General features: G+C 43.3%; 1 protein-coding gene across 5 annotated transcripts in view; it reads left to right on the plus strand.

The window, feature by feature from the left end:
• The window catches only part of arap3 (ArfGAP with RhoGAP domain, ankyrin repeat and PH domain 3), a 68,510-nt gene extending 54,465 nt beyond the window's left edge, over positions 1-14,045 (plus strand). For 4 of the 5 annotated variants that reach the window (XM_061892157.1, XM_061892156.1, XM_061892159.1 and 1 more), the window contains 5 exons: positions 12,166-12,201; positions 12,340-12,403; positions 12,473-12,610; positions 12,684-12,722; positions 13,541-14,045. In XM_061892157.1, the coding sequence (XP_061748141.1) occupies positions 12,166-12,201; positions 12,340-12,403; positions 12,473-12,610; positions 12,684-12,722; positions 13,541-13,906 (643 nt within the window). In that variant the 3' untranslated portion in view covers positions 13,907-14,045. Of the gene's footprint in view, positions 1-12,165; positions 12,202-12,339; positions 12,404-12,472; positions 12,611-12,683; positions 12,752-13,540 lie in introns of all 5 variants that reach the window. The other variant, XM_061892160.1, reaches the window with a different exon arrangement.
• Positions 14,046-16,992: the final 2,947 nt, after the last annotated feature.

Raw genomic sequence — 16,992 nt, forward strand, 5'->3', positions numbered from 1 at the left:
ACCATTGCCCCAATAATCACACATATAATAAACCACCATTGCCCCAATAATCACACATATAATAAACCACCATTGCCCCAATAATCACTCATATAATAAACCACCATTGCCCCAATAATCACACACATAATAAACCACCATTGCCCCAATAATCACACATATAATAAACCACCATTGCCCCAATAATCACTCATATAATAAACCACCATTGCCCCAATAATCACACATATAATAAACCACCATTGCCCCAATAATCACTCATATAATAAACCACCATTGCCCCAATAATCACACATATAATAAACCACCATTGCCACAATAATCACTCATATAATAAACCACCATTGCCCCAATAATCACTCATATAATAAACCACCATTGCCCCAATAATCACTCATATAATAAACCACCATTGCCCCAATAATCACACATATAATAAACCACCATTGCCACAATAATCACTCATATAATAAACCACCATTGCCCCAATAATCACTCATATAATAAACCACCATTGCCCCAATAATCACTCATATAATAAACCACCATTGCCCCAATAATCACTCATATAATAAACCACCATTGCCCCAATAATCACACATATAATAAACCACCATTGCCCCAATAATCACACATATAATAAACCACCATTGCCCCAATAATCACTCATATAATAAACCACCATTGCCCCAATAATCACTCATATAATAAACCACCATTGCCCCAATAATCACACATATAATAAACCACCATTGCCCCAATAATCACACACATAATAAACCACCATTGCCCCAATAATCACACACATAATAAACCACCATTGCCCCAATAATCACACACATAATAAACCACCATTGCCCCAATAGTCACACATATAATAAACCACCATCGCCCCAATAATCACACACATAATAAACTACCATTGCCACAATAATCACTCATATAATAAACCACCATTGCCACAATAATCACTCATATAATAAACCACCATTGCCCCAATAATCACACACATAATAAACTACCATTGCCACAATAATCACTCATATAATAAACCACCATTGCCACAATAATCACTCATATAATAAACCACCATTGCCCCAATAATCACACACATAATAAACTACCATTGCCACAATAATCACTCATATAATAAACCACCATTGCCACAATAATCACTCATATAATAAACCACCATTGCCCCAATAATCACACACATAATAAACCACCATTGCCCCAATAATCACTCATATAATAAACCACCATTGCCACAATAATCACTCATATAATAAACCACCATTGCCCCAATAATCACACACATAATAAACCACCATTGCCCCAATAATCACACATATAATAAACCACCATTGCCCCAATAATCACACACATAATAAACCACCATTGCCCCAATAATCACACACATAATAAACCACCATTGCCCCAATAATCACACACATAATAAACCACCATTGCCCCAATAGTCACACATATAATAAACCACCATCGCCCCAATAATCACACACATAATAAACTACCATTGCCACAATAATCACTCATATAATAAACCACCATTGCCACAATAATCACTCATATAATAAACCACCATTGCCCCAATAATCACACACATAATAAACTACCATTGCCACAATAATCACTCATATAATAAACCACCATTGCCACAATAATCACTCATATAATAAACCACCATTGCCCCAATAATCACACACATAATAAACTACCATTGCCACAATAATCACTCATATAATAAACCACCATTGCCACAATAATCACTCATATAATAAACCACCATTGCCCCAATAATCACACACATAATAAACTACCATTGCCACAATAATCACTCATATAATAAACCACCATTGCCACAATAATCACTCATATAATAAACCACCATTGCCCCAATAATCACACACATAATAAACCACCATTGCCCCAATAATCACTCATATAATAAACCACCATCGCCCCAATAATCACACATATAATAAACTACCATTGCCACAATAATCACTCATATAATAAACCACCATTGCCACAATAATCACTCATATAATAAACCACCATTGCCACAATAATCACTCATATAATAAACCACCATTGCCACAATAATCACTCATATAATAAACCACCATTGCCACAATAATCACACATATAATAAACCTGTCAATCAAACAAGGCCAAGGATTTCAAGATAGCAAGAGTAACCCCCCTTTATAAAAAAGGAAGCAAATTAGAACCTGGTAACCACCGACCTGTTTCTATTCTCACTTCCATTTCCAAAGTAATGGAAAAAATAGTTTATGAACAGGTTGATAGATACTCTGCTACTAATAAACTCATGTATAAATTCCAATCCGGCTTCAGAACTAAGCACTCCACTGACACATCAAACATGAGGTGGACGCCGGCAAATACTGGTCATGCTGGACATTATAAATACTGCTGGACATGCTGGACAATATAAATACTGCTGGACATGCTGGACATTATAAATACTGCTGGACATGCTGGACATTATAAATACTGCTGGACATGTTGGACATTATAAATACTGCTGGACATGCTGGACATTATAAATACTGCTGGACATGCTGGATATTATAAATACTGCTGGTCATGCTGGACATTATAAATACTGCTGGTCATGCTGGACATTATAAATACTGCTGGACATGCTGGACATTATAAATACTGCTGGACATGCTGGACATTATAAATACTGCTGGACATGCTGGATATTATAAATACTGCTGGTCATGCTGGACATTATAAATACTGCTGGTCATGTTGGACATTATAAATACTGCTGGACATGCTGGATATTATAAATACTGCTGGTCATGCTGGACATTATAAATACTGCTGGTCATGCTGGACATTATAAATACTGCTGGACATGCTGGATATTATAAATACTGCTGGTCATGCTGGACATTATAAATACTGCTGGACATGTTGGACATTATAAATACTGCTGGTCATGCTGGACATTATAAATACTGCTGGTCATGCTGGACATTATAAATACTGCTGGACATGTTGGACATTATAAATACTGCTGGTCATGCTGGACATTATAAATACTGCTGGTCATGCTGGACATTATAAATACTGCTGGACATGCTGGACATTATAAATACTGCTGGACATGCTGGACATTATAAATACTGCTGGACATGCTGGACATTATAAATACTGCTGGACATGCTGGATATTATAAATACTGCTGGTCATGCTGGACATTATAAATACTGCTGGTCATGCTGGACATTATAAATACTGCTGGACATGCTGGACATTATAAATACTGCTGGACATGCTGGACATTATAAATACTGCTGGTCATGCTGGACATTATAAATACTGCTGGACATGCTGGATATTATAAATACTGCTGGTCATGCTGGACATTATAAATACTGCTGGTCATGCTGGACATTATAAATACTGCTGGTCATGCTGGACATTATAAATACTGCTGGACATGCTGGACATTATAAATACTGCTGGACATGCTGGACATTATAAATACTGCGGCATGGTCATGCTGGACATTATAAATACTGCTGGACATGCTGGACATTATAAATACTGCTGGACATGCTGGACATTATAAATACTGCTGGACATGCTGGATATTATAAATACTGCTGGTCATGCTGGACATTATAAATACTGCTGGTCATGCTGGACATTATAAATACTGCTGGACATGCTGGACATTATAAATACTGCGGCATGGTCATGCTGGACATTATAAATACTGCTGGACATGCTGGACATTATAAATACTGCGGCATGGTCATGCTGGACATTATAAATACTGCTGGTCATGCTGGACATTATAAATACTGCTGGACATGCTGGACATTATAAATACTGCGGCATGGACATGCTGGACATTATAAATACTGCTGGACATGCTGGACATTATAAATACTGCTGGACATGCTGGACATTATAAATACTGCTGATCATGCTGGACATTATAAATACTGCTGGACATGTTGGACATTATAAATACTGCTGGACATGCTGGACATTATAAATACTGCTGGACATGCTGGACATTATAAATACTGCTGGACATGCTGGACATTATAAATACTGCTGGACATGCTGGACATTATAAATACTGCGGCATGGTCATGCTGGACATTATAAATACTGCTGGACATGCTGGACATTATAAATACTGCTGGTCATGCTGGACATTATAAATACTGCTGGACATGCTGGACATTATAAATACTGCTGGACATGCTGTACATTATAAATACTGCTGGACATGCTGGACATTATAAATACTGCTGGACATGTTGGACATTATAAATACTGCGGCATGGTCATGCTGGACATTATAAATACTGCTGGACATGCTGGACATTATAAATACTGCTGGACATGCTGTACATTATAAATACTGCTGGACATGCTGGACATTATAAATACTGCTGGACATGTTGGACATTATAAATACTGCGGCATGGTCATGTTGGACATTATAAATACTGCTGGACATGTTGGACATTATAAATACTGCGGCATGGTCATGCTGGACATTATAAATACTGCTGGTCATGCTGGACATTATAAATACTGCGGCATGGTCATGCTGGACATTATAAATACTGCGGCATGGTCATGCTGGACATTATAAATACTGCTGGACATTCTGGACATTATAAATACTGCTGGACATGCTGGACATTATAAATACTGCTGGACATGTTGGACATTATAAATACTGCTGGACATGCTGGACATTATAAATACTGCTGGACATGCTGGACATTATAAATACTGCTGGACATGCTGGACATTATAAATACTGCGGCATGGTCATGCTGGACATTATAAATACTGCTGGTCATGTTGGACATTATAAATACTGCTGGACATGCTGGACATTATAAATACTGCTGGTCATGCTGGACATTATAAATACTGCGGCATGGTCATGCTGGACATTATAAATACTGCTGGACATGCTGGACATTATAAATACTGCTGGACATGCTGGACATTATAAATACTGCTGGACATGCTGGACATTATAAATACTGCGGCATGGTCATGCTGGACATTATAAATACTGCTGGACATGCTGGACATTATAAATACTGCTGGACATGCTGGACATTATAAATACTGCGGCATGGTCATGCTGGACATTATAAATACTGCTGGACATGCTGGACATTATAAATACTGCTGGACATGCTGGACATTATAAATACTGCTGGACATGCTGGACATTATAAATACTGCTGGTCATGTTGGACATTATAAATACTGCTGGTCATGCTGGACATTATAAATACTGCTGGACATGCTGGACATTATAAATACTGCTGGTCATGTTGGACATTATAAATACTGCTGGTCATGCTGGACATTATAAATACTGCGGCATGGTCATGCTGGACATTATAAATACTGCTGGACATGCTGGACATTATAAATACTGCGGCATGGTCATGCTGGACATTATAAATACTGCTGGACATGCTGGACATTATAAATACTGCGGCATGGTCATGCTGGACATTATAAATACTGCTGGTCATGCTGGACATTATAAATACTGCGGCATGGTCATGCTGGACATTATAAATACTGCTGGACATGCTGGACATTATAAATACTGCTGGACATGCTGGACATTATAAATACTGCTGGACATGCTGGACATTATAAATACTGCTGGACATGCTGGACATTATAAATACTGCTGGACATGCTGGACATTATAAATACTGCTGGTCATGTTGGACATTATAAATACTGCTGGTCATGCTGGACATTATAAATACTGCTGGTCATGTTGGACATTATAAATACTGCTGGACATGCTGGACATTATAAATACTGCGGCATGGTCATGCTGGACATTATAAATACTGCTGGACATGCTGGACATTATAAATACTGCTGGACATGCTGGACATTATAAATACTGCGGCATGGTCATGCTGGACATTATAAATACTGCGGCATGGTCATGCTGGACATTATAAATACTGCTGGACATGCTGGACATTATAAATACTGCTGGTCATGCTGGACATTATAAATACTGCTGGACATGCTGGACATTATAAATACTGCGGCATGGTCATGCTGGACATTATAAATACTGCTGGACATGCTGGACATTATAAATACTGCTGGACATGCTGGACATTATAAATATTGCGGCATGGTCATGCTGGACATTATAAATACTGAGGCATGGTCATGCTGGACATTATAAATACTGCTGGTCATGCTGGACATTATAAATACTGCGGCATGGTCATGCTGGACATTATAAATACTGCTGGACATGCTGGACATTATAAATACTGCTGGACATGCTGGACATTATAAATACTGCTGGACATGCTGGACATTATAAATACTGCTGGACATGCTGGACATTATAAATACTGCTGGTCATGTTGGACATTATAAATACTGCTGGTCATGCTGGACATTATAAATACTGCGGCATGGTCATGCTGGACATTATAAATACTGCTGGACATGCTGGACATTATAAATACTGCTGGTCATGCTGGACATTATAAATACTGCTGGACATGCTGGACATTATAAATACTGCGGCATGGTCATGCTGGACATTATAAATACTGCGGCATGGTCATGCTGGACATTATAAATACTGCGGCATGGTCATGCTGGACATTATAAATACTGCTGGACATGCTGGACATTATAAATACTGCTGGTCATGCTGGACATTATAAATACTGCTGGTCATGCTGGACATTATAAATACTGCTGGACATGCTGGACATTATAAATACTGCTGGTCATGCTGGACATTATAAATACTGCTGGACATGCTGGACATTATAAATACTGCTGGACATGCTGGACATTATAAATACTGCTGGTCATGCTGGACATTATAAATACTGCTGGTCATGCTGGACATTATAAATACTGCTGGTCATGTTGGACATTATAAATACTGCGGCATGGTCATGCTGGACATTATAAATACTGCTGGTCATGTTGGACATTATAAATACTGCTGGACATGCTGGACATTATAAATACTGCTGGACATGCTGGACATTATAAATACTGCTGGTCATGCTGGACATTATAAATACTGCTGGACATGCTGGACATTATAAATACTGCTGGTCATGCTGGACATTATGAATACTGCTGGACATGCTGGACTCTATAAATACTGCTGGACATGCTGGACATTATAAATACTGCTGGTCATGCTGGACATTATAAATACTGCTGGACATGTTGGACATTATAAATACTGCTGGTCATGCTGGACATTATAAATACTGCGGCATGGTCATGCTGGACATTATAAATACTGCTGGTCATGTTGGACATTATAAATACTGCGGCATGGTCATGCTGGACATTATAAATACTGCGGCATGGTCATGCTGGACATTATAAATACTGCGGCATGGTCATGCTGGACATTATAAATACTGCTGGACATGCTGGACATTATAAATACTGCTGGTCATGCTGGACATTATAAATACTGCTGGTCATGCTGGACATTATAAATACTGCTGGACATGCTGGACATTATAAATACTGCTGGTCATGCTGGACATTATAAATACTGCTGGACATGCTGGACATTATAAATACTGCTGGACATGCTGGACATTATAAATACTGCTGGTCATGCTGGACATTATAAATACTGCTGGTCATGCTGGACATTATAAATACTGCTGGTCATGTTGGACATTATAAATACTGCGGCATGGTCATGCTGGACATTATAAATACTGCTGGTCATGTTGGACATTATAAATACTGCTGGACATGCTGGACATTATAAATACTGCTGGACATGCTGGACATTATAAATACTGCTGGTCATGCTGGACATTATAAATACTGCTGGACATGCTGGACATTATAAATACTGCTGGTCATGCTGGACATTATGAATACTGCTGGACATGCTGGACTCTATAAATACTGCTGGACATGCTGGACATTATAAATACTGCTGGTCATGCTGGACATTATAAATACTGCTGGACATGTTGGACATTATGAATACTGCTGGTCATGCTGGACATTATAAATACTGCGGCATGGTCATGCTGGACATTATAAATACTGCGGCATGGTCATGCTGGACATTATAAATACTGCTGGTCATGCTGGACATTATAAATACTGCTGGTCATGCTGGACATTATAAATACTGCGGCATGGTCATGCTGGACATTATAAATACTGCTGGTCATGCCGGACATTATAAATACTGCGGCATGGTCATGCTGGACATTATAAATACTGCTGGTCATGCTGGACATTATAAATACTGCTGGACATGTTGGACATTATAAATACTGCTGGTCATGCTGGACATTATAAATACTGCGGCATGGTCATGCTGGACATTATAAATACTGCTGGACATGTTGGACATTATAAATACTGCTGGTCATGCTGGACATTATAAATACTGCTGGTCATGCTGGACATTATAAATACTGCGGCATGGTCATGCTGGACATTATAAATACTGCTGGTCATGCTGGACATTATAAATACTGCTGGTCATGCTGGACATTATAAATACTGCGGCATGGTCATGCTGGACATTATAAATACTGCTGGTCATGCTGGACATTATAAATACTGCGGCATGGTCATGCTGGACATTATAAATACTGCGGCATGGTCATGCTGGACATTCACAAGGCCTTTGACACCGTTAACCACACTATACTGTTGGATAAGCTCAGAGCAATCGGATTGGATGAAACCTCATCAAGCTGGATGCAATCTTACTTGGAGGGGAGGAAACAGGTGGCAGAGGTGAACAGCACCATGTCCCCTCCCCTCTCAGTAAGCTGTGGAGTCCCCCAAGGCTGTATACTAGGACCTTTACTGTTCCTAATATACATAAATGACATGCCATCAGCATGACACTGTCAATTGTTCCTGTTTGCGGATGACTCGGCCCTGCTGGTATCCGGCAAGGACAAGTCACAGGTGGAACAAATCCTCAGTGCTGAACTCCTCAATATTTGCACCTGGCTCGCTGACAACAAGCTATCCATACACTTAGGTAAAAGGGAATCCATCCTATTTGGGTCCCACATCAACCTTCTTAAAGTCAGTGACTTGACTATAAAAGTGGGTGACATTGTTATCACCAGGAAAGATGAGGTCACCTACCTAGCTTCCATTCTAGAGGCTAATCTTTCCTGTGATAAAATGGCAACCAAGGTGAACAAAAAGGTCAACCATAGAACGAGATTCCTCTACAGAATCTCCTCTCTGGTCAACAAAAGCATCTTGAAGATTCTAGCGGGAACTCTCCTTCAACCCTTTTTCCATTACGCTTGCACCTCCTGGTACCCCAGCACCTCCAAAACCCTCAAATCTAGACTCCAAACATCCCAGAATACGCTAATCCGGTTACTTTTAGACCTCCACCCCAGATCACACCTCACTCCAACCCACTTCTCCAAAGTGGGCTGGCTCAGGGTGGAGGACAGAGTAAAACAACTTGCACTGAGCCTAGTCTATAAAATCCGCTACACCTCCTTGATACCCAAGTACATGTCAAACTACTTCCTTAACGTAAATGACCGCCATAACCACAACACCAGGGGGAGCTCCACAAACCACGTTAAACCCAGATTCCCATCTAACAAAGGTCTTAAGTCATTCTCTTTCTATGCCACATCAATGTGGAATGCACTCCCAACAGGTATAAAAGTAAGTGCATCTCTATATTCCTTCAAAAGCGCTCTAAAACAACACCTCCAGACAACTTCAACACTTTACTAATACCCTCCTCCATTCACATCCCATCTCCCCGGATTATAAACAACTCAAATGTACTTCTAATGTATATACTTGTTCTTATGCTATGTGAACTCACTATGTTCTCTGCTGGCTGTACATATCCTACTAAATAAGACCTACACTCTTTCAATGTCCACATTTCTCTGTTGATGACTGAAGTTCTGATATCAACCAAAGTTCCTCATCCCACCCTACCAGATTGTAAATAATGTCAATAATTCAATGTATATACTATGATGATTAACTTGTGTGATGACTGTATTATGTTGATAGTATATATTTGTACCATGAATTGATGAACGTGGACCCTGACTTAAACAAGTTGAAAACTTATTGGGGTGTTACCATTTAGTGGTCAATTGTACGGAATATGTACTGTACTGTGCTATCTACTAATAAAAGTATCAATCAAATACTCTATATACTTAAACGGTACTACTCTATACTTTAACAGTGTGACTGTATATTTAAAGAGTACTACTGTACACTTAAACAATAGTACTGTATACCGAAACAATAATACTGTATACTTAAACAATAGTACTGTATACTTAAACAATACTACTGTATACTTAAACACTAATACTGTATACTTAAACAATACTACTGTATACATAAACAATAGTACTGTATACTTAAACAATACTACTGTATACTTAAACACTAATACTGTATACTTAAACAATACTACTGTATACTTAAACAATAATACTGTATACTTAAACAATAGTACTGTATACTTAAACAATAGTACTGTATACTTAAACAATAATACTGTATACTTAAACAATACTACTGTATACTTAAGAGTATTACTGTATACTTAAGAGTACAACTGTATACTTAAAAGAGTACTACTGTATACTTAGAGTACTTAAAAGAGTATTATTGTATACTTAAGAGTAATAATGTATGCTGGGTCTCAAATCTTGTCCTCCTTTGCCTTCACCTTATACTCTTATGTCCTTCATCTCCATCTTCTTCTTGTCCTCCTTCTCTTCCTTCTGCTACTTCTTCTCCTTGTCATTGTCCTCCTTCTCTTCCTTCTGCTTCTTCTTCTCCTTGTCATTGTCCTCCTTCTCTTCCTTCTGCTTCTTCTTCTCCTTGTCATTATCCTCCTTCTCTTCCTTCTTCTACTTCTTCTCCTTGTCATTGTCCTCCTTCTCTTCCTTCTTCTACTTCTTCTCCTCGTCATTGTCCTCCTTCTCTTCCTCCCTCTACTTCTTCACCTTGTCATTGTCCTCCCCTTCCTTCTGCTACTTCTTCTCCCTGTCATTGTCTTCCTTCTCTTCCTTCTGCTACATCTTCTCCTGTCATTGTCCTCCATCTCTTCCTTCTTCTACTTCTTCTCCTTGTCATTGTCCTCCTTCTCTTCCTTCTGCTACTTCTTGTCCTTGTCATTGTCCTCCTTATTCTACTTCTTCTCCTTGTCATTGTCCTCCTTCTCTTCCTTCTGCTACTTCTTGTCCTTGTCATTGTCCTCCTTATTCTACTTCTTCTCCTTGTCATTGTCCTCCTTCTCTTCCTCCCTCTACTTCTCCTCCTTGTCATTGTCCTCCTTCTCTTCCTCCTTCTACTTCTTCTCCTTGTCATTGTCCTCCTTTTCTTCCTCCCTCTACTTCTTCTCCTTGTCATTGTCCTCCTTGTCTTCCTCTTTCTACTTCTTCTCCTTGTCATTGTCCTCCTTCTCTTCCTTCTGGTACTTCTTCTCCTTGTCATTGTCCTCCTTCTCTTCCTCCTTCTACTTCTTCTCCTTGTCATTGTCCTCCTTCTCTTCCTTCTGCTACTTCTTCTCCTTGTCATTGTCCTCCTTCTCTTCCTTCTGCTACTTCTTTTCCTTATCATTGTCCTCCTTCTCTTCCTTCTGCTACTTCTTCTCCTTTTCCACATTTTGCTCCTTTTCCTTCTCCTCCTTCTTCCTAATCCTCTTACCTCTCGTTCTCTTTCTTCTCCGTCTCATTGTCCTTCTCCCCTTTTTCTCTTTCTCCTTCTCCACCACCTTTGTCTCCTCCTCATCCTCCTCCTTCTCCTTGTACTTCTTTCTCCTTTTCCTTCTCCGTCCCCTTCTTCTCCTCCTCATGCATTTTCTCTTCTCTCCCTTCACCATCTTTCACACTCAGGTACTGACAGTGCACTGCTGTACACTTTTTGCTACATCTGAGTGTCAACACACTTATGCACTCAAAAGTACTAAGTGTAAGTACATAGGTGTCTTCTTAAGTAACTAAGTGTAAGTACAGAAGTGTACACTTATGCACTCAGAGTACTAAGGTACTTTCGGTCACATGATGTCACATAATTGTTGTTGCACTGCAGGTGGGCTTTTACAGTCATGTCACACAAACATCAGCTGTAAGTACACATACACACACACACACACACACACGCACTCTCTCTCGTTGACTAGTTTTATTAGTAGATGACTATTTTAACTGTGTGTGTGTGTGTGTGTGTGTGTGTGTGTGTGTGTGTGTGTGTGTGTGCGTGTAGGTTCTTGTGTTGCACGAGTGAGGCTGACTTGTGGGACTGGATCAGCAGCTTCCTCAAAGCACAGGTCAGGTCTCCTTCATTTGGTTTCCGTGACAACAGGAGGCTGCTCATCAGAACCTGGTCTGTGTTCTAGAACAACGACCCGGGCCCGCCCATTCTGAGGCGTCACTCGTCTTCCGACATCGCCAAGCAGAAGTTTGGCACCATGCCTCTGGTTCCGATCCGAGGAGACGAGAGCAACAACAGCATGCTGACGGCCAACCAGACTCTGGTCTGACTCAACTCTGCTTCTGACTCTCACCTTCACACCGCTTTCAAGGTTAACTGTCTTCTTCTGCCTGCAGAGGAAACTTCACGACCGCAGGACACTCTCCATGTTCTTTGTGAGTCTTCTCACTTCTCCATCTTCTTTGTGAGTCTCCTCACTTCTCCATCTTCTTTGTGAGTCTCCTCACTTCTCCATCTTCTTTGTGAGTCTCCTCACTTCTCCATCTTCTTTGTGAGTCTCCTCACTTCTCCGTCTTCTTTGTGAGTCTCCTCACTTCTCCATCTTCTTTGTGAGTCTCCTCACTTCTCCATCTTCTTTGTGAGTCTTCTCACTTCTCCATCTTCTTTGTGAGTATCCTCACTTCTCCATCTTCTTTGTGAGTCTCCTCACTTCTCCATCTTCTTTGTGAGTCTCCTCACTTCTCCATCTTCTTTGTGAGTCTCCTCACTTCTCCATCTTCTTTGTGAGTCTCCTCACTTCTCCATCTTCTTTGTGAGTCTCCTCACTTCTCCATCTTCTTTGTGAGTCTCCTCACTTCTCCATCTTCTTTGTGAGTCTCCTCACTTCTCCATCTTCTTTGTGAGTCTCCTCACTTCTCCATCTTCTTTGTGAGTCTCCTCACTTCTCCATCTTCTTTGTGAGTCTCCTCACTTCTCCATCTTCTTTGTGAGTCTCCTCACTTCTCCGTCTTCTTTGTGAGTCTCCTCACTTCTCCATCTTCTTTGTGAGTCTCCTCACTTCTCCATCTTCTTTGTGAGTCTCCTCACTTCTCCATCTTCTTTGTGAGTCTCCTCACTTCTCCATCTTCTTTGTGAGTCCCCTCACTTCTCCATCTTCTTTGTAAGTCTCCCGTCTGACACCTCAGTCCTGTCTGACACCTCAGTCTTGTCTGACCTGTCTCTCCCGCCTGACCGTGGTGTGGTGTGTCTGCAGCCCATGCAGGTGCAGCACGACTCGGTGGAGGAGCGCTCAGAGTCTCCAGAGCCTCTCTACGAGGAGGTGGGCGACTTCGGCCTGCAGGTGCTGAAGTCTCTGGAGACCAGCTTCCTCACCAGCAGCGCGGCCGAGACACAGGAGATCCTCCAGCCGGCCAAACTTCCAGCGGACCTCGTGTGCGAGCGGGCGAGGGAGGCTGACGGCGTGACGGGAGACGAAGACGGCGGCTGCAGGAAGTCTCGGCTGCAGACCGTCTGCACGCCGGCACAAGAACTTCTACTGCAGGAGCTCTCTTCCGCTTTTGGGAAGAACCCTGAGGAGGAAGAGATGGAGGAGGAGGAGACTCCCTCTGCTGGCTGCTGAAGGTCACCTCATCTTTTCAAACAGCCATCATGTGAAGACCGCGCACCCCTTGCAGCACTTCCTGTACCTGTAGAACCTTTCACTCACACCTTGTCTTCAACGTTGGACCACAGCATTGTCAAATAAATGCTTGAATGTAGCTGCTTTTAATGGTTGCCATGGTGACGCACATTCCCTCACACACCTTTATTCCCTCAGTAATTAGGATGGTCAGAATGTGATAAATACATCTTGACATTATTTACATCAAATACTAAGTTCTTGTCTCCTCTCTGAGCTGCAACCTTATCGTGGTAGAGGAGTTTGCGTGTCCCAATGATCCTAGGAGCTATGTTGTCCGGGGGCATAAAGCCCCCTGGTAGGGTCTCCCAAGGCAAACAGGTTCTAGATGAGGGATCAGACAAAGAGCAGCTCAAAGACCTTTTATGAAGATGAAAAATCATGGACCCAGATTTCCCTCGCCCGGACGCGGGTCACCGGGGCCCCCCTCTGGAGCCAGGCCCGGAGTTGGGGCACGATGGCGAGCGCCTGGTGGCCGGGCCTGTACCCATGGGGCCCGGCCGGGCACAGCCCGAAGAGGCAACGTGGGTCACCCCTCCAATGGGCTCACCACCCATAGCAGGGGCCATAGAGGTCGGGTGCATTGTGAGCTGGGCGACAGCCGAAGGCAGGGCACTTGGCGGTCTGATCCTCGGCTACAGAAGCTAGCTCTTGGGACGTGGAACGTCACCTCACTGGGGGGGAAAGAGCCTGAGCTAGTGCGCGAAGTCGAGAAATTCCAGCTGGATATAGTCGGACTCACTTCGACGCACAGCAAGGGCTCTGGAACCACTTCTCTCGAGAGGGATTGGACCCTCTTCCACTCTGGCGTTGCCGGCAGTGAGAGGCGACGGGCTGGGGTGGCAATTCTTGTTGCCCCCCGGCTCAAAGCCTGTACGTTGGAGTTCAACCCGGTGGACGAAAGGGTAGCTTCCCTCCGCCTTCGAGTGGGGGGACGGGTCCTGACTGTTGTTTGTGCTTATGCACCAAACAGCAGTTCAGAGTACCCACCCTTTTTGGGTACACTCGAGGGAGTACTGGAAAGTGCTCCCCCGGGTGATTCCCTTGTCCTACTGGGAGACTTCAACGCTCACGTTGGCAACGACAGTGAAACCTGGAGAGGCGTGATTGGGAAGAATGGTCGCCCGGATCTGAACCCGAGTGGTGTTTTGTTATTGGACTTTTGTGCTCGTCACAGTTTGTCGATAACAAACACCATGTTCAAACATAAGGGGTGTCCATATGTGCACTTGGCACCAGGACACCCTAGGCCGCAGTTCCATGATCGACTTTATAGTTGTTACATCGGATTTGCGGCCTCATGTTTTGGACACTCGGGTGAAGAGAGGGGCGGAGCTTTCTAGCGATCACCACCTGGTGGTGAGTTGGCTGCGATGATGGGGGAGGATGCCGGACAGACCTGGCAGACCCAAACGCATTGTGAGGGTCTGCTGGGAACGTCTGGCAGAGTCTCCTGTCAGACAAAGTTTCAATTCCCACCTCCGGAAGAACTTTGAACATGTCACGAGGGAGGTGCTGGACATTGAGTCCGAGTGGACCATGTTCCGCACCTCTATTGTCGAGGCGGCTGATCGGAGCTGTGGCCGCAAGGTAGTTGGTGCCTGTCGGGGCGGCAATCCCAGAACCCCTTGGTGGACACCAGCGGTGAGGGATGTCGTCAAGCTGAAGAAGGAGTCCTATCGGGTTCTTTTGGCTCATAGGACTCCGGAGGCAGTGGACAGGTACCGACAGGCCAAGCGGTGTGCAGCTTCAGCGGTCGCGGAGGCAAAAACTCGGACATGGGAGGGGTTCAGGGAAGCCATGGAAAACGACTTCTGGACGGCTTCGAAGCGATTTTGGACCACCATCCGCCGCCTCAGGAAGGGGAAGCAGTGCACTGTCAACACCGTGTATGGTGCGGATGGTGTTCTGCTGACCTCAACTGCGGATGTTGTGGATCGGTGGAAGGAATACTTCGAAGACTTCCTCAATCCCACCAACACGTCTTCCTATGAGGAAGCAGTGCCTGGGGAGTCTGTGGTGGACTCTCCTATTTCTGGGGCTGAGGTCGCTGAGGTAGTTAAAAAGCTCCTCGGTGGCAAGAACCCGGGGGTGGATGAGACCCGCCCGGAGTTCCTTAAGGCTCTGGATGCTGTGGGGCTGTCTTGGTTGACAAGACTTTGCAGCATTGCGTGGACATCGGGGGCGGTACCTCTGGATTGGCAGACCGGGGTGGTGGTTCCTCTCTTTAAGAAGGGGGACCGGAGGGTGTGTTCCAACTATCGTGGGATCACACTCCTCAGCCTTCCTGGTAAGGTTTATTCAGGTGTACTGGAGAGGAGGCTACGTCGGATAGTCGAACCTCGGATTCAGGAGGAACACTGTGGTTTTCGTCCTGGTCGTGGAACTGTGGACCAGCTCTATACTCTCGGCAGAGTTCTTGAGGGTGCATGGGAGTTTGCCCAACCAGTCTACATGTGCTTTGTGGACTTGGAGAAGGCATTCGAACGTGTCCCTCGGGGAGTCCTGTGGGGAGTGCTCAGAGAGTATGGGGTATCGGACTGTCTTATTGTGGCGGTCCACTCCCTGTATGATCAGTGCTAGAGCTTGGTCCGCATTGCTGGCAGTAAGTCGGACACGTTTCCAGTGAGGGTTGGACTCCGCCAAGGCTGTCCTTTGTCACCCATTCTGTTCATAACTTTTATGGACAGAATTTCTAGGCACAGTCAAGGCGTTGAGGGGTTCCAGTTTGGTAACCGCAGGATTAGGTCTCTGCTTTTTGCAGAAGATGTGGTCCTGGTGGCTTCATCTGGCCGGGATCTTCAGCTCTCACTGGATCGGTTCGCAGCCGAGTGTGAAGCAACCGGAATGAGAATCAGCACCTCCAAGTCCGAGTCCATGGTTCTCGCCCGGAAAAGGGTGGAATGCCATCTCCGGGTTGGGGAGGAGACCCTGCCCCAAGTGGAGGAGTTCAAGTACCTAGGAGTCTTGTTCACGAGTGAGGGAAGAGTGGATCGTGAGATCGACAGGTGGATCGGTGCGGCGTC

The sequence above is a fragment of the Nerophis ophidion genome, linkage group LG29 (genome assembly GCF_033978795.1).
Source record: "Nerophis ophidion isolate RoL-2023_Sa linkage group LG29, RoL_Noph_v1.0, whole genome shotgun sequence".
In the NCBI taxonomy this organism is placed as follows: domain Eukaryota; kingdom Metazoa; phylum Chordata; class Actinopteri; order Syngnathiformes; family Syngnathidae; genus Nerophis; species Nerophis ophidion.